At 34.4% G+C, this 19,032-nt stretch overlaps 2 protein-coding genes across 2 annotated transcripts; both read right to left on the bottom strand.

Annotated features, from left to right (window-relative positions):
• Positions 1-896: 896 nt before the first annotated feature.
• LOC100784829 (mRNA decapping complex subunit 2-like) lies at positions 897-12,255 on the bottom strand. The gene is made up of 8 exons (NM_001254342.2): positions 12,048-12,255; positions 11,145-11,296; positions 10,052-10,179; positions 2,904-2,999; positions 2,536-2,688; positions 2,022-2,125; positions 1,867-1,934; positions 897-1,407 (listed from the first exon to the last, which is right to left on the bottom strand). The coding sequence occupies exons 1-8, from the start codon at positions 12,116-12,118 to the stop codon at positions 1,223-1,225; spliced, it is 957 nt and encodes a 318-aa protein (NP_001241271.1). The 5' UTR covers positions 12,119-12,255; the 3' UTR covers positions 897-1,222.
• Positions 12,256-16,142: 3,887 nt separating this feature from the next.
• LOC100306043 (uncharacterized) lies at positions 16,143-19,032 on the bottom strand. Its single transcript, NM_001249739.2, has 3 exons — positions 18,730-19,032; positions 17,001-17,133; positions 16,143-16,472 (listed from the first exon to the last, which is right to left on the bottom strand). Exons 1-3 carry the CDS (start codon positions 18,951-18,953, stop codon positions 16,281-16,283), a joined length of 549 nt encoding a protein of 182 aa, NP_001236668.1. The 5' UTR covers positions 18,954-19,032; the 3' UTR covers positions 16,143-16,280.

Raw genomic sequence — 19,032 nt, 5'->3', positions numbered from 1 at the left:
CTTTAGCTTCATAGAAGATATATATTGGAGATCGGAAGAATATCTTTTCTTGTGTATTATGGATTGATTGACACATTTTATTTATGTATGTGAAGGCTGAATCAATCTCTAAAATTTAAGGCATATCTTATCAAATTTCTAAATATAATTTCTCTCTTCTCTTCAAGTCAGAGCATAATATCATCTAGTTTCTTACATTTGTGCAACCTTAGGACTCATGTAGAGATGTAATGAAGATGTTTTGAGCAAATAGATGAAGTCTTGATGCTGGAGATGTTTTTTTCCTGAGAAAATGATGAGTTATAAAATTGACTGATTGTCAAACATAAGAGGGTTAAAGTATACAAAATCACAACAATTTAATTAAATTTTATGATTTAAATTAGGATTTTCTCTCCAAAACCTCAGGCTCAATTTCATGCATGTTAGGCCACAAGTGTTATCATAGATAATGTGCATCCTAGTAAATCAATAGACTAATAATTTGCCCAAAGAAAAGAAGTGAGATAAGCTAGTTTAGAAAGGGGGGTTAATTTTTTTAAGAAAAATGTATTTTTAATTTATTTTTTTTACTTTCAGGCAAGTGTGATTATAGATTTTTATATACTTTGGCAATCCTCAAACTAAAAACATGCAAATAGTCCCCTAACTTGAATAACATGAATTCTAAAAAAAAAAATTAAACTCGTTTATTAAAGTTTGACAATCAAATTTATTGATATAAAAGTATAGAGATCTTGACGCGCTCGACCAAAATTATAACTAAAACATTTTTTTTTTCTTTTAATTTTTCTTCTTCAGAAATTTGTTTTTGCAGAATTACGTCATACCTGAGATGTTAATCATATCTATCTATCAACCACTTGCATAGTAATCAGTAACCATAAAGTAGCCACTTTGTACAGATTTATAATGGCATTACCAAATAAATCGGTTTAATTCTGCCCGAGACCCGGAGTCTGAATGAGTTCAAATGTAGGGAGTAGTCTAACTTTTACATTGAACCTTTACTCTAGTTTTACAGATAATACCACACTAACTGAGAAAACTATTTAGGTACAAATACTTCCTGTACACAATATACATATTATTCAATCAACCAGACAACTTGAGGAACATGATGTACAGCAACAAACTAATTAGCATGGATAGTGAATACTACCAATGAAAGAGGGGAAATCAATTCAGTTACGTGAAACTTTACATAAAGGTTGCTGGACTTTCAAGAAGAAAAGGAAGCTTCCATTGCTTGTAAAATCAAGGCAGTATCAAATCTGAAATTCCGAAAGCTCTTGCCAGGCCCCATGTCAAGGGTGTGAGAATCAGGTTCAGGTTTTGTTGGCTGGATATCCATTACTGTGGAGCTACTTCCAATAGAACCGGGTTTTGCTTTCCAGACGCAAATTCCTTCACAAAAGTAAAGGATTGTTAGCATTCCTAACTAATGTAAGAAGAATGTACAGTTTGGAAAATGTACAAAGGATCAAACTAGGAATGCGTTGCAGTACTAAATTTGGAACAAGTAACACTTATGCAAGTTCATTGACAGTTGATTTTTCCTTTTGAATCCCTTGACAAATGGTGCACTGAAAAGCTTTCCAAGCAAAGAAATCTGCACAATATCGTAGCTTACAATTCAATACTAACACATCTCAATTCTAATGCCTCAGCCTCTCAAGTCAACGGTACCTCAGTGGTCGAGATTAGGTCCTGCAAGGCTGCGATGCACATAATGTAGTGCAACAGATTGAACTAGCTGCTGGAGATTAACTCATCCCAACACAGCCAAGCATCGAGTAACTAAACTACACCCTATGACCTCAGGCATTTAAAACCGACCAGTGTTTGGGGGGAAATAGGAGTTACCTTTAAGAGGCAAATCGGGCCTTGGAGCCATTGCAGGGTGGTGTATTGAAATCCACGATTTCAATGATCTGCATGAAGGTAGTGAATCTTTTTTAACTTTGACAATACATGGGACATTCACTGAAACTAGCATAATCATATGCAGTTGTACTCACGCCAGAAATGGGGCCACCATATAAAGCTTAAGGCCGGTGATGCTACGAGATATCACTTCATCACTTGCTGGTTGAAGATCATCAAGCCGGTGCCATGCAATTTCCTGCAGGTTACACAATTTCTCAGTATTTTGATAACCTGCAGTTGTCAATCACATATAGATAATTTTACCATGATCTTTAACATAAGAACAAAGAAAAGCAATCATGTTGAAAGTTCTCAGCCACAACACACTCAACTGGAGGTGCAAGGAAAAAACAGTAAAGACCAAATATAGATCCAAAATTCAGAGTAAAAAAGATTCAAATTAGTGGAAACTCTGTTTTTCCTTTAGTTTCTCTGTTTTTTGAAATTGACTTATCATCCCAGGATTGTACTTTTACATTCTACTCTAAAGAAATTATCCTAAACTAAACTACTATATAAGAAATAATTAAAGATAACTCTAAGTACATAAGGATCATAAGAAACTTAAAAATAAATTATTATAAAGAAATATAAAGAATAACATACACTGATTTCCTTTTTGGTAAGAGGAGCAAATGCCGTATCATCTTTCACTCCAGCAATAATGTAAAGCCTCACTCTCTGTTGTCCAAAAATAACTTCAAGGTATTCATCCTTGTTCAGAAGTTTTGAAACATCAAAACCTGTTTCTTCCATGACCTGTGTTCACCACAAAAAAAAAAAAAACTGAACTAAGCCAAGACTCCTAATAAGACATGAATTAGCCAATTAATATTACTTAGATTTTTCAATCTATATCAATTTTTGTTATGAACAGAATACAGATAAGTATTTTTCCTAGACCTAAAGTCCAAATGCACATAGAAAAAGAGTCATTTACAGAGAAAATGATAATTCTAAAGGAGCATGCTTACTTCTCTAATGGAACATGCATGATCTTCTTCGTCTTTGCTCTTTTTTCCACGAGGGAAACTCCAACTTGTACCTTTCCATCCCTTCACTAGCAAGCACTGTCCACAGCAGGCAAGTAAATAGGGCTTAACATAGAAATAAATAAGTCTGAAAGAATCTCTTGATACTATTATATCAGTTCAGATATGAAAGGATCTTCAGCGAAGTTCTATATGCCATCTCTAACATTTCACTATCCTTAGAATTTCTTTGCAAAATTATACTTTTAATTTGCCTACCTTTGAACAAGACTGTTTACTTCCAATACACAGTTTCTAGAACACTGAATTTTTTTTTTGATCGGCAAAGATAAGTATATATATATATAATAGCAATGGAGTACCAGAGGTAAAAAAAAAAAAACTTCGTACCCCATTGCCCAGAGGCTCTTCGCTATGCGAAGGTATGGGAGAGGGATGTTGTACGCAGCCTTACCCTTGCATATGCAAAGAGGCTGTTTCCGGATTCGAACCCATGACCAACAAGTCACCAAGGCACAACTTTACTGCTGCACCAGGGCTCGCCCTCAATGGAGTACCAGAGGTACTTTGTACAAAAATAGAATTCCATAAGTATGATTCCTCATTAAACAAGAATCATACAAAATAGAATTCCATAAATATGGCTACATGTTTAATTTACAGCTGCTAAAAACCAATAAAGCTACCCTCTACTGATACAAAAAACCTTGTCTAGAACACTGAATGCCTTCTGGAAAATGACATGGAGCAACTTTCCCTAAAAGTGTAGGCTGTTAGGTGGTGTACGAGACTCATGAGTGGCTTTATTATATCCCTTATAAGTCCCCTCATGATAGAGCCCTTTGGGCTTGAAGCATATATGATGCACGAGTCCCCTCTACCTTGTATTGAAATTTCTTAGAATCTTAGAATGTGAGTTTAGGTCTAACTTAACCCCAAAAACTAGTTCAAGGGGTGAGGGTTGTCCCTCACTTATATACTCTTATATGACTTTATCTTTAGCCGATGTAGGACTTGGATTTTTCACAATACACCCCCTCACGCCCAACACTTCTTGGGCTTGGTGTGTGGATAACAATGGAAGGTGGCCCTTTTGAATAATATTGGATATGCTTTGATACCATCTTAGAATTTTAGAATGTGAGTTTTGTGGAGTAAGTCTCGAATGTATTTACTCTGAGTCATCAATAAAGAATTATTTACATCAAGCTCACTCATGTGACAGAGCAAGGGTAAGAACAATACGAATAGTGACAGGTTTGATTACAAGAGAAAATGTTTCATGAAAGTCAAAGCCATGAACTTGATGAAACCCCTTTGCTACCAGCCTTGCTTTAAACTTGTTGATGGAACAATCAGCATTTTCCTTTACTCTGAAAACCTATTTGCACCCAATAGCCTGTCTATTGGAAGGTAAAGAAACTAAGTCCTAAGTTTTATTTTTCAACAAAGCATCATATTCTTGTTGGCAGCACGTCAATCTGCATTTTCCAGCCCTGCTTCACAATTTTAGGTTCAAAATGTGTAAGAAATAACAAAGGATGTAGTCTAGGATTGTGAATTCCAGCTTTGGATCTTGTTTGCATGGGATGTGTGTTAGCTGGTATAGAGCTTGGTGCTGAAGGAGACTCAGAGGAGGATGTATTAATGGTTGTGGACTCTAAAGTTTGAGGATGAACAGATGTGGATTCAGAGAGGGTGAGTGAATGAGATTCAAGAAGAAGAATTGTAGGTGAATGAATTGGATTAGTGGAAAAACCAGGAGGAACAAGAGGTGCAGAAGTAGAATGAGAGCAAGACGGTTGAGACAATTCGGGTGTAGTGACTACTGAAGGTGTAGATAGATTAGGATTAAGAGTGAAATAAGAGTCAAGATTTTTGAAAGAGTTAGTGTTATGATTATGGGTTATTATTAGATGTATCTTTAGAATAGATTTCCCTGTTTTATCTTGTTGTAGAAGACAGCAGTGTGTCTGGTCTTGTCAAAGCTTGTCAAGCTGTCTCTCTCAACATTGTGTATATATATGTTATTTGAATGAAATAAAAGCTAAGCTAGTGAGTGAATAGTTCTTCCTCACAAAAGTCACAGCTTCAAGTTGGTATCAGAGCGGGTCGTATCCGCCGCTGTCCGCGTAGCCGTCGCACCGTCGCGCCGTCGTCCGCCGTCGTCCGCCGCCGACCGTCTTCATTCTGGCCACCATTTCAACCGGCGACTACAGGGTTTTGTGCGCCTCGAAGAGCGCAACCCAACCCAACTAATCGCCTGGCCAGAAGCTCCTCCACGCGCCGCCTCCGTGCTCACCAAACACCGGCGCTTGACCACCACGCGCCGCCTTCCCCTTGCCGGAATCGCACGCGTTTGCTGCCGGCCGTCTAGTCGGACTCTCCGGAGTCCATATCAGCCATTAGTTTTTGGTTTCGGCACTTCATTGCGTGATCTTGTGCCTTCCTCGTCTTTCTCCTTTAGTTATCTTTGATCTGTGAGTGAAAATGGCCTCATCTGGCCCAGTGCTTTCATTTTCCGAAACTCCCACCATCACAGCAGCAAAGCTCAACTGGAAAAATTACTTATCCTGGTCTGCTTCAGTGGAACTGTGATTTCTTGGGCAAGGGCATCATGACCATCTTGAAAAAGATGCTGAGGTAGTTCCAAATGATAAGACCTGAGTGGGAAAAGTTAGATTATCAGCTCTGTGTTGTCTTATGGCAGTCAGTTGAGGCAGATGTTTTGGAGATTCTCAGATCGTTCAAAACATGTTGTTCTTTTTGGAAGAAGGCCCGAGAAATCTTTACCAATGATATTCAGAGTTTGTTTGATGCAACCATGAAGGTCACAGCCCTCAAACAAACTAGCCACGATATGATTGCACACATAAGTAAAGCTCGGGCAGCAGCGGAAGAGTTGTAGAGGTTCCTTGTGGCTGAATCGTTGGAGGAAGTGAATAGAAAGCTAGATAAGTTCTATATGGTTCTTATCTTGAGGAGTCTACATTCAGACTTTGATCATGTGTGTGATCAAGTCCTAGATGGAGATCAGGTTCCATCGATGGATTCTCTCATCACTAGGCTGCTTCGTGTACCTCATGTATTGAAAGAAGAAAATCCAGCTGATGTAGTGGAGACCTCAGCTATGGTTGCACCTCGTGGGAAAGGGGGAGGACGTAACAGTAGAGGAGGTCGCAGTGGGAGAGGTGGACATCCCCAATGCACATATTGCAAGAGGATGGGCCACACTCAAGAGAATTGTTACTCCTTGCATGGCTTCCCTGACAAAGTAGCTCAGGTAACTCAGTATCAAGAGTATTTGAAGCTGAAATCTGAGAAATCCAGCAGTCAGGCTTCATCTTCCTCTGTACCATGTTATTCAACATCATGTATTTCTCAATCTATTGATGGTCCCAGTCCTTGGATACTTGATTCAGGTGCCTCTGATCATATTTCTGGTAACAAGTCCTCTTTTACATCCATTTCTGTTCCAAAAATTCCTCATCTAGTTACTATAGCGAATGGTTCCAAAGTTGCAGCTCAAGGGAATGGTCAAGTGTCTTTATCTTCCTCATTGAAGTTGGATTTTGTTTTGTTTATTCCTCAGTGTTCCTATAATTTAATTTCATTGAGTCAGTTAACTCATTCATTAAATTGCTCAGTAATCTCTACCGCTAATTCTTTTGTTATCCAGGAACATGGCACGGGTCGACTGATTGGAGAAGGACGTGAATCACGAGGACTTTACTACTTGAAGTCCAACTTTTCTGTTTCCTGTTTAGCAACTTCAAACCCCAAATTTTTGCATGATCGTCTAGGTCACCCAAGTCTACCAAAACTGAAAATGATGGTCCCTAATCTGAAGAATCTTCGAGTCTTAGAATGTGAATCTTGTCAACTAGGAAAACATGTTAGGTCATCATTTTCACAAACTGTTCAAAGATGTAATTCAGCCTTCTCTACCATTCATTCTGATATTTGGGGACCAAGCCGTGTTACATATTTTGATTTTCGATATTTTGTAACTTTTATTGATGAATTTTCTAGATGTACTTGGGTCTATTTAACGAAAGACAGATTTGAACAGTTTGCCTATCTTCATGTCCTTCCTCAATGAGATTGAAAACCAATTTGGAAAAACAATTAAGCTTTTTAGAAGTGATAATGCCAAAGAGTATTTCTCTCATGATCTCTCTTCTTTGTTATCTTCAAAAGGCATTCTACATCAATCTACATGTCCCCATACACCACAACAAAATGGTATAGCAGAAAGGAAAAATCGTCATCTCCTTGACACCGCACGATCACTAATGTTAGCCTCTCATGTTCCTACACACCATTAGGGGGATGCGGTGCTCACTGCTTGTTTCTTAATTAACAGAATGTATTCCTCTTCCCTTGAGAATCAAATTCCTCACTCAATCATTTTCCCTCATGATCACTTATTCCATGTTCCACCTAAAGTATTTGGCTATACTTGTTTTGTCCATGATCTCTCCCCTGGTTTAGACAAACTTTCTGCCCGAGCAATCAAGTGTGTCTTTTTAGATTATTCTCATCTTCAAAAGGGTTACAAATGCTACTTTTCATCTACCAGGCGATACTACATGTTTGCAGATGCAACCTTCTTTGAAGACACACCCTTCTACCCATCATCTATTAACCATTCTTCTTCCATCCAGAATGTACTTCCGATTCCCTCTCCATTCCCTCTAGGTACCTCAAATCAAGATGTCAGTGAAGTTCTATCTTCTCCACCACATCCAACTGAAGTTGCTCCTCCACCTCTTCTTACATATCAACGCAGGACACAGCCAGTTGGTTCTTCAGTACCTGAAGCTTCTCCTCATGATTCTCATCTTTCTTCAATCAATCCTCAAGCCATGGATCCTACTACTTCTCATCCCTCTGATTCAGATTGGTCCATTGCCATCCGAAAAGGTACTAGATCCTCTCGTAATCCTCATCCTATCTATAACTTTCTGAAATATCATCGTTTGTCTCCTTCATATTCTTCCTTTGTTTTCTCTTTATCTTTGCATTCTGTCCCTTCTAATATTCATGAGGCACTTAGTCATCCTGGATGACGACAAGCTATGATTGATGAAATGTAGGCTCTTGAACATAGTGGAACTTGGGAACTTGTTCCTCTTCCTCCTGGCAAGAAGGTTGTGGATTGTAGATGGGTCTACGCAGTTAAAGTTGGGCCTAATGGTGAGATTGATCGACTTAAGGCTCGATTAGTAGTTAAAGGCTATACTCAGATATATGGCCTTGATTATTGTGACACCTTCTCTCCGGTAGCTAAGATCACTACTGTCCGTCTATTTCTTGCTATGGCTGCCATGCGTCATTGGCCTCTCCATCAGCTTGATATTAAAAATGCATTTCTTCATGGTGACCTTGAGGAGGAAATTTATATGGAGCAATCTCCTGGGTTTGTTGCTCAGGGGGAGTGTGGTCTTGTTTGTAAGTTGCGTCGATCTCTCTATGGGTTGACGCAATCCCCTCGGGCTTGGTTTGATAAATTCAATCATATTGTTCAACTTTTTGGGTTGAAACGAAGTGAGACTGATCATTCTGTTTTTTATTGTCATTCATCCCCTGGGAAATGTGTTTATTTGATAGTATATGTTGATGATATAGTGATTACAGGGAATGATGCTACTAAGATTGTTCAGCTAAAGGAACACTTATTTAGTCATTTCCAGACCAAAGACCTGGGATATTTGAAGTACTTCCTTGGTATTGAGGTGGCTCAGTCAGGAGATGGTGTTGTGATCTCTCAGAGGAAGTACGCCCTTGACATTTTGGAGGAAACAGGCATGCAGAATTGTAGACCTGATGATAGCCCTATGTATCCGAATCTGAAGCTTCTGGCATATCAGAGTGAAATGTATTCTGATCCCGAGAGATATAGAAGACTTGTGAGAAAACTCATCTATCTCACCATTACAAGACCTGATATTTCCTTTGCTGTTGGAGTAGTGAGCCAATTTATGCAAAATCCTCGTGTTGATCATTGGAATGCTGTTATGCGTATTCTTAGATACATTAAGAGAGTTTCAGGACAAGGATTACTTTATGAAGACAGGCATTTGTAACCTTTATGAGATGAAGAATACCCTAAAAATAAACATTCATGAGATGCAAAATCAAGTTTATGTGCATGATAAGGTCTTAACAAGGGAAAACAAGCACAACCAAATGTTTTAAGGAATCGAAAAATCAGGATCCTTGTTAAAGAGAGTGACAAAAGGCATGGCAAAATTTAGGGAAACAGTAGGAAGTTTGTTGATTAGATAGACAGCAGTGGTAAAAGCATAATCACAGAAATCTTCAACAAGGACTCACCCTTCACTTCCTCGTGTTCGTGATGCTCCTCCATGTCTCAAATCGCCATGTCTCACTTATATACTCTTATATGGCTTTATCTTTAACCGATGTAGAACTTGGGTTTTTTCCAATACACTCCCTCACGCCCAACACTTCTTGCGCTTGGTGCGTGGATAACAATGGTGGGTGACCCTTTCGACTAATATTGGATATGCTCTAATATCATCTTAGAATCTTAGAATGTGAGTTTAGGCTTAACTCAACCCCAAAAGCTAGTTCAAGGGGTGAGGGTTGCCCCTCACTTATATACTCTTATATGGCGTTATCTTTAGCCGATGTAGGACTTGAATTTTTCCCAATAAAACTCAAGTTTGTATTAAGAATGGGGGCATTCTTAGTCTTAACCACTTGGTCAGAGGCCAATTAGTTTGTATTATGACATGGACTGACTCTCCTAAAAGCTCTAGATGTTAGGTGAAAGCTTGTAAACAGCCTATATCTATAACTGAAACAAATAATGTTATCCTGTTTTTCAAAAGAAGTTAATCAAGTGGAGTAATGAAGATTATACAAAACCAAGTCAAGAATTGACTGTATGTACAATACTATGGACAGCTGACAATATACATTCTCCTAATAGCCGATTTGGGAACATAAATAATTTGGAATTCATAACACAGATCGTAACCACATTCAAACACACTGATTACAGTAACTAAACATCACAAAAAACAAGGTAAGCAAATAGATTTGTCTTACTACAGAAAGCAAAAAATAAGTACTGCTGAAAGTGTTAATTCTTGTCTTACCCTTTCATATGTTTCATCAAGAATTATTGCCCCAGTTACAGGAACTCGAACCTTATAGGAAGTGAAGTCCTTGAAAATATCATCTATATGGGCCACATAAGGCTGAAAAACATCACAGCTATTGAACACTGCTATATGTTAAGGAAGACAGCATCTAATATATAAATTGATATGGATAGAGTATGACCATGTAAACACACTGCCATGATGAGTAGCTTTAGTTTAGGTAAAGCCTAGACAACAGTGCCTCGCATTTTCCTAAAAAGTAAATCATGAAGAGATAGCTTTCTCTCACCTGGTCATGGAATGTAATTGGAGAACAACATGGTTACAGTATTACATTGTCTTAACAATTATCATTTTGACCGTGTGTCCATGCACAAGCATGTGAGCATGGCTAACAAGCTGAGCAAAAATGCAGTCCTCATTGATGAACTCAAAGAAACCATGCATAGGATTTTATGAAGAAAAAACAGGGCAGGGGGACAAAGGGAATTCCAGATAAGAGCATGTCAACATCTTTATGTGCCTTATCATGCAGAGATAATTTTCCACAAGCAGTTTGGCAAATGTACACTGTAATATGTTACGTATAGCGCAACAATACTGAGGGGAAATCAAAGGAAGAAGAGAATTCTCCCTGTTTACCAAGATTTGGTTCACATAATACAAGAGATAGCATGGGAGAAGAATAGAACGATTAAATCTTGTGAAGCAACAATTTTTTTTAATACCAAATTAAAGGTTTTGAAATTCTTAGTTTGGAATAGACGTGATTCACAACAAAACATTATTGCATTGTTTCGTCCACCCAGATCCTACCTAGCAAAAAAAGGCTTGGTGGTTGTTGTAGGAATAAATTTCTATGGACAATCCATATCCTCCCCTCACGTTCATTCATCTCACATTTTCACCGCCAAGTTCAAAAGCAAAGAAAATAGCTTACCATGTTCCCTTTTTAATGAAAAGTATGAAACAAACCAGTGCATGAATTGTTCATAAATTATTAGTCAAAAGGAATAAGAATGAAAAGATAATATTCAGCTATTGTAAACAGAAAGACTGAAAACAAAAACAGCTATAGTAAGGATACATAAAGAAGTGAACTCCTTCAGATTTAATGACTTCAGAGATGGATTATTTTCTACGGAATTATCTTCATAAAACCAATGTGCATTCTCCACAAGAAACAAGATCCTTTCAAATGACTGAAGATCTTCCTTTGGCACATTTAGCACAAATCGGCTGCAATATAACAACATGAACAGGGTTTTCATAACAAAATAAACATAGGAGGACACTTATACTCGACAAAATAAAGGGAAGAATGTCAATGCAAATGAATTTAGTGTTACAGAGTCGGAGGACAACATTACTATATATCATTATCTATGACAAATCATTTCAAAGATCTTCACCATTATTAAAAAAAATGAACGGTTATATAGCAAAAAAAAACGCTCATTATGCTGATAGTGAGTAATCCATGATTAAGCAGTTGCAAAAGTGACCGATTTAAAGTTCATAAGACAAATATCCAGCAGAACTTTCTCTTTCAAAAAAAATTGTATTGCAGTGTAGCAAGTAAGAATAATTTACTCATTCAGCAACAGAAAAGAAGCCACAATCTACTGCTTGAAGCTTAATTTACAACCATACTCATATTCTTACAACCCAAAATCCAATTGAAGACATAAACAACAAGAACAATAATAATAATTAAAAAAAGTTTCATCCACAGTCAGCAGCTTACAGCACTATCAATTCTTTATGTAAGACAGTAATTTTAATTAGAGGCATAAAGTATAATATTTCTACTGTGGATAAAAAAAAAAACAGAAAATTAGAACAATTCAAGGGTTAAATAAATAAAAAATATAAAAAAAAAACACAGAAGAAGCTATAAGGCTCCGTAACTTTCACTGCCCTAATTTCCTACATATTTTTCTGGGAAACAAAACAGAGAAGCGAGAAAATAAAAAGAAAAAAGAGAGACCTGCAGAGATCGTCAAGGAGTTCTTGAGGTGGAAGGCCGTTCTTAGAGGAAGAACGGTGATGATTGGACATCGTGACACAGTGCTGATTCTCAAACCCTAAAACCAAACAAAATTAAATAATAAAAATGCTCGAAGTAGAAAAGCTTCTTCAACAATTTCTCTCTCTCCGTATTTGAGCGGCAGAAAGAAAGAAAACCTCGTTCGGTTGTTCTCCGAACCGGATCGGATCTATTATTTAAAGGTTACACAGTGGGACCCGTCATCTTTCTGTTCTTCTTATATAAAGAAGGTTTAATTATTCTAATTTATTTTTTAATTCAATTTCATCATTCTATTATTTAAAGGTTAAACTATATTTTGTGTTTTCTTATGGCTTAATTATATAATTGGTTTTTTTACTTATAATTAAAAGTTTAATTGATTCACTTAATTATTAAAAAGTTCAACAGGTACTTAATTATTAAAAATTTAATTAGATTTTTTAAGTGATTAAAATATTATAATTATGTTTTTTTACTAGTTATCTTAGTTTGATTGATAAAATTTTTGTAAATAGATATTTTTACATGATATAAAATTGTCTTTTTACATATGTTATGTTAACAAACCATGTAAAATGTTATCATTTTTACAATAGTTGACTTGGAAAAATCGATATAAATTTTTTTTGTTTTACATTAGTTGTATTAGCAATAAATATAAAAAAGTATATTTTCATCCATTAAACTAACAGAAGTGACAAAACCATATAGTTGTAGTATTTTGAATAATTAGATGACTTTATTGAACTTTTTTAATAATTGATAGATCAATTGAATTTTTAGTTATAATTAAGGGATCAATTATATAATTAAACTTTTTAATTGATACCTTAGTTATCAAAAAGTTCATTTTGATAACTCAATTATTAAAAGACTTATATATAGTTTTAGTTCCCGTGGGTTACTTTTTTTTTAGTTTTGGTCTTTGTAAGTTTTTTTTTTAATTTTGGTTCTTATAAGATATTTTATTCAGTTTTAGTTTCAATAAATTTACATTTTTTTAACTTTGGTCCCTATAAGATTCTAATTTTTCATTTATAATCATCGTAAGTTTACGCTTAGAGTGACCAAAATTGATAAATAAATACAAATTTACAGACTAAAAATAAGAAAAACGTCTTACAAGAATCAAAATAGAAAATACACAAACTTTCTTGAACTGAAATTAAAAAAATAAATTTACGAGGATCAAAAATAAAAAAATATTAACTTGTAAGAACCAAAAACATATTTAAGCCTTATTAAAAAGTTCAATTAAATCATTTTTATTGATTTAAACAATACAATTATCCATTTTATCAACTCCATTAGTCTCATTAATAAAAGTTTTTTTAAAAGACATTTTTACATGATGTAAAATTATCATTTTATATCTATTGTATTCACAAATCATGTAAAATGTCGTTGTCTTTATATTGGTTGCTTTGGAAAAATTGATCTAAAATTTAATATTTTACATCGATCGTATCAACAATAGATATAAAAATATTTATTTTTATCGATCAACCTAATGAAACGGACAAAAAAGGATAGATTTTACTGTTTTTAATAATTAAAGAATTTAATTAAATTTTTTTAATAATTAAGAAATCCAATTAAATTTTTAATTATAATTAATAGACCAATTATATAATTTATGTATTTTTTTTTAAAATGATTCAATTTTTACTTTTAAATACCAAAACTATTTTGCACGAAAAACACGAATTGTGAAATCAAAGGCTATCCCATTAATTCCATCAAATATATTTTATCTTATTTCTTTTTTATTTAATTGTTAACCAATAAGATGTCAGTAATCACCATTTGGTACTGTTCATGACTGATAATTTTGTAAAGTATAACACTATTCTTTTTTTAGATGATTTAATTTGGTCACAATTTTCTTCCATTTATTCCAAAAATTTTAAAGAATAAGACAAATTAGTTTTAAATGATATCAAATTAAATTCATTTAAAAAATAAAAGACTTAATTAAATATTTTTTTAAAAATAAAAGACCTAATTGAATTGAATTATTTAAAAAAAATACATGACCTAATTGAATCTTTAAATAATAAAAGGATCAAATTAAATTTTAAAAATAAATTAGAAAATACAAAATGTAATTATACCTTTGAAAATTGATTTTTTTCTTCGAATTTTTACTCTTAAATTTTTTTTGTTGACCGATAAGATGCAGGTAATCATCATTTCGTATTGTTCATGACTGATAATTTTGAAAGTATAGGAATGATCTTTTTTTAGTTGGATTTTGTTTGGTCACATTTTTCTTGCATTTGCTCCAAAAAATTTAAAGAATAATAAGAGCTGAATTTGAGAGATATGGGCAAGGAAAATGAGGGAGAAAGAAAAAGAGGAGGAATCCGGTCAAAAAAGAAAAAAGTCTGGAAAATCTCAAACTTTGGATGAGATTAGTTAATAGATGTGGTATTTATATTTTTTACCAAACAAATTTCATAAAAGCCATCGTAATCTATTCTAGAAAAAAAAAATATTGAAATTTGTGGACTTTTAAATACCAAGAAACTTTTTATAAGTCTTAATAGAATATCAACAAATTTTATTGTATTTTTTTTAAAAATCTTAATAATTTTGATTAAATATGAAAAGACTTATTTTTATTCTTTAAAAGTTTTGATTGAATTTCACAAGATTTTTTTTATAAAAAAAATTAAAATCCTAATTAAATACATTCTCTTAGTTTTAAATGAGATCAAATTGAATCCAATTTATAAAAAACAAAATATCTAATTGAATTTTTTTAAAAGTAAAGGACCTAGTTGAATTGAATTATTTTTTAAAAAAATACACGAGCTAATTGAATCTTTAAACAATAAAAGGACCAAATTAAATCTAAAAAACAAATTAGAAAATAAAAAAGTAATTATACCTTTAAACAATTTTTTTTTAATTTTTACCCTTAATTTTTTTATTTATACAAATGTCTTCGTTTTAAAACCAATAAGTTTATTATTTTTGTGCTATTAGCAATTCAAACTTATGAAGGATAAATATTTATTTTATGCTTAAATATTTTTTTTTCTTTAATAAATGACAGAATTTTTATTTTGGTCTCCAATAATTTTTCTTACACTTTTTTGTCCCTGTTAATTTTATTGTTTTTAATCCCTCAAACACTATCTAAATTACTTTCCGAAGTGCTATATAAACAAATTTGGAAACAAACAATAAAAAATTTGATTTGAAATAAAAAATTATTATAAACCAAAATAAAAATTTAATTATTTAGCAAGAACCAAAACATAGTTACACCAAAAACATTTTAAGATAATCTATGAGTATAACTTGCTGCTACATTTTTAACTAAAACACAAATGACTATAAGTTAACAAATCCCTTTTAATATATAAATTATGCCATGATTAAAAAATTACAAAAAAATATATAAAATATAATTTGAATTGGATCTATCACAAATACGTTAAATTTTGGTATAAGTAACTATGTAATATCATATCTGAGAGGTTGTAAATACTGGATAACCGTGGGGTTGAGGGACAGTTTGAAATTGTTATTTGGTTGTATCCTGTTTTTTGTATTTCTGGTACCCTCAATTAATTTATTTTGCCTATTAAAAAAATCATATCTGAGAGATAATAAATTTACATAATTACATTATATATATTTGAACATGCGTTAATGCACACGTATACTAATAAAATCACTTCAAATTTATCGAATTACGCAGAAGCTATAACTTATTACTTCTTTTACTCTGCAGACTCCATTAGTCCGAACCCAATGATTAACAACTCTAGGCCTTTTTAGCCTCTATGCATTACTGTTTGAGGCTATAACTTATTACTTCTTGAACATGGTTGTCAATGTCACGACTCCAGCTCCTAGAATTTTAGAAGTTTATTACTCTAGAAATCAAGTTGATTAATCTACTTCAAAACTCATTTCTGGGTGCTATACTTGTGCAAACTCATTCACACCAGCATAAACTTTATATTGTGCCATGTAGACATGTACTTGGAAAGTTACCATATCATCGTTTGAGAAATTATAAACCTCACAACTAAAAGTTTAAAGCTCATGCCTTGAATTGAAGAGCAGCAATATTTCAAAGGATCAAAAAAGCCCATGGTTAAGATTTGCAACAATCAGGGCCATCAATCCTCAAAGTTACATGACATACATAGCTAAAACCCTTTCTTGCTGCTTCTATTTGGAGGCCAGCGTCCAGAAATTTAAAATAAATGAGGGCGAAGCAGCAAACCAACTCATAAACGCCATTGCTGTTGCTGTCTCAAACCTGCTGCAATGGTTCTGTGCACAATCATTCAAATCATTGCCAATGAGGACTGTAATACCAGCAGAAGCACAGGCTGCAGAAAATGTAAGTGTTGAAGTAATCTGCACCAGAATTCACAGGAAAAAACTTAGTTTCATAGAAAAATAAATTATAAGAAAACACCATATGAGTACCTCTGCATTATTTTTATTCTTTATAGTACAGTATACGCATTATTGTAACAAATGAACGAACAAACTATATTCCCAATAATAGGGTAGCTGAAAACATTGACTTTTGCATCATCCCACTTAATCAGTTCCATAGCTAAAATGCATTTTCCTAATGTACAGTGTTAATAGTCTTTCGCAAAACGTATTAATCTGATGGTCAGGTACAGTTTTACATGCGTATTTCCTTAAAATGATGATTGTCTCTGGTTGGAGACAGACAACCATCTTGTACATGGTTATATTTCTAATGAACAAGACAACTTTTTCACTGCCTTTACTGCTACCATTGTTACAACTTTCTTGGATAGTGAATATACTCAGACAGTTTCTGTGTCAGAGTGTTCAGGACAATGTGAGGATAACACCAATTTTACAAGATTAATTAAAAGTACACAAAGTTTTCTAGCATTGTCTTACCCCATCACCGATAGAGAATAAGCGGACAATTCTCACATTTCTGTAGCCACGCCTTACTAAAATGGCATACATATCAGCAACTCCCAAAGAGAGGCTCCACAAGCTTTGCAGGCTGACAGCAGCAACAAGGTAGCTGGTACAAGAAATATAACAAAACTTGTTATGCTGTGTTGAAAATGAAGACTATGCGAATGGAGACCTAATCGAATCCTAATGAACTGATCACCTTTGCAAACATTACAGTAGAGATACACAAATTTAAGGAAGTGGAGTGGCCCACTATTTGGAATATGACTTCCTACAGTACATATAATGGAGCCTTTGAATGCTCTCAAATCTCATTTCCATTCCAAGCCTAATTGATTCATACAGTGTGCATATTCTTCTGAGACAATTTATAACTCCCAAATAGATTAGAGAGGCAAAGGCTTGAACAGATCACCAACTGGATCTTCAGATGGCATAAAATTTGTAGGCTTCTAGCCCAAGTAAATACTAAATATAGCACTAAATATAAGGAGATTCCAATAAACAGAATTCCACTTAAAACCACAACTGAGCCTTATGTCACCAAGTGAGGTTGGTTACAACTTACAAGTATCCAACAATGCCATTATGTTTCGTTGAAAATCAGATTTTTATAAAGTCTATTTAGATCAAGGTCTTTGAAATGGTTTCTCCTAAAGTTTTCTTCAGTTTCCCTCTCCCTCTTTTAATTGGACTACATTCCATTTGATCCACTTTTCTCACTGGGGCCTCTCAGTAGATCTTCTCCTTGCATGACCAAACCACCTTAAGTGTATTACTATTTACTTTATATTCCCCCACCTCACTAAATGCTACTCCAACTTCCTCTCAAATTTATTCCATCATAATCTTATCATTTCCTGAATGCCCATTCAGAAATCAGCAGTAACTTTGGACTATTTAAGAGAAAAAGATACAAAACATAAAAGGAAATAAATTTGAAAGGGGTTCCATGAGTGATTTTGGTAAAAGCCTAGGTTTCCCACCCATTTTATCAAGACTGAATTTTCGGTTCCTAGTAAGTTGCTAAAGACAAGGAAATATTGGTGTGACACCAATTGAGGAAAAAATGACAGAAAACTGATTAAAGTGGTTTGGACATGTATACAAAAAAGTACACCGGTAACAAGAATAAGAATAAATTGCATGGTTTTTAGTCTAAGAACTGGGGAGAGAGAGAGACAAAAAAGACATATGAGGAAGTTGTTAAGAAGAATCTCATGTGAATAATAATATCTCAGAAGATTTGGTCTTTAACTGAATCAAATGGCGTTATGTGATTCATTCAGCCAACCAACCTCATTTACTTTTGTTGTTATATTAGTAAGTTGTTAAATAAAATATAATGCGAAATAAGCACTAGTTTTAACCATTTTTATCACTAAAGTATCTTCGAAATAACGACTAGTAACTACCTAAAACAATTCTCAAACTTGTTAGATGAATTTATTAGTACGAACCTGAGACAATAAAATGCCCACCAAGGCCCCAACTATTTTAAGAAATCAATTCTTTCTAAATATGGTGAATGTACAAGAGTTCATTTCATTGCTCCCTTGATAAAACCCACTTGAAAAAAAATAAAATCTGGGGTGCTGATTTTGAACACAAAAAACAAGCCCAAATCAACAATTACCACAAACCCAATTAAAAATAAGCACGATTAAACAGAAAATAAGGAAAGGGGGGAATTAATGAATACCGGAAGGCAGTGACAGAAGGGAAATCGGAGGTGGTAGCCATGACGGAGAGGGAAACGAGGGCGAAAGAGAACTGGGCGAAGCGCAAGAGGAAGCCACCGAGGGTGCCGGGCATGCCCTGCGTATCCTTCAGAGTGTGTCTGGGCATTGCAATTGCAATTGCATGCTCAGTCATGGGTGGGGCTTCGATTGGGTGAACCGAAGGGTGGACCATCGCCATCGACATGTCCGAAGCATGCAAAAACACAACCACACCAACAACAAGTGAGGGTTTCTGAATCTACAAAAGCTTTTACTTTACTCCT

This window comes from Glycine max, chromosome 16 (genome assembly GCF_000004515.6).
Source record: "Glycine max cultivar Williams 82 chromosome 16, Glycine_max_v4.0, whole genome shotgun sequence".
NCBI lineage: Eukaryota > Viridiplantae > Streptophyta > Magnoliopsida > Fabales > Fabaceae > Glycine > Glycine max.
This window is presented reverse-complemented; position numbering and strand designations above follow the sequence as displayed.

What these genes read in the sequence shown, in the direction of transcription:
- LOC100784829 (NM_001254342.2), bottom strand. Translation starts at nt 12,118, where the DNA reads ATGTCCAATCATCACCGTTCTTCCTCTAAGAACGGCCTTCCACCTCAA. An exon ending in TTGATGAAACATATGAAAGG is followed by an intron (nt 3,000 to 10,051) that starts GTAAGACAAGAA and finishes TGCTGTGGACAG; the next exon opens with TGCTTGCTAGTGAAGGGATG. An exon ending in TTACCAAAAAGGAAATCAGT is followed by an intron (nt 2,126 to 2,535) that starts GTATGTTATTCT and finishes TGTAACCTGCAG; the next exon opens with GAAATTGCATGGCACCGGCT.
- LOC100306043 (NM_001249739.2), bottom strand. Translation starts at nt 18,953, where the DNA reads ATGTCGATGGCGATGGTCCACCCTTCGGTTCACCCAATCGAAGCCCCA. An exon ending in CCTTCTGTCACTGCCTTCCG is followed by an intron (nt 17,134 to 18,729) that starts GTATTCATTAAT and finishes TTCTTGTACCAG; the next exon opens with CTACCTTGTTGCTGCTGTCA. An exon ending in TATTCTCTATCGGTGATGGG is followed by an intron (nt 16,473 to 17,000) that starts GTAAGACAATGC and finishes ATTCTGGTGCAG; the next exon opens with ATTACTTCAACACTTACATT.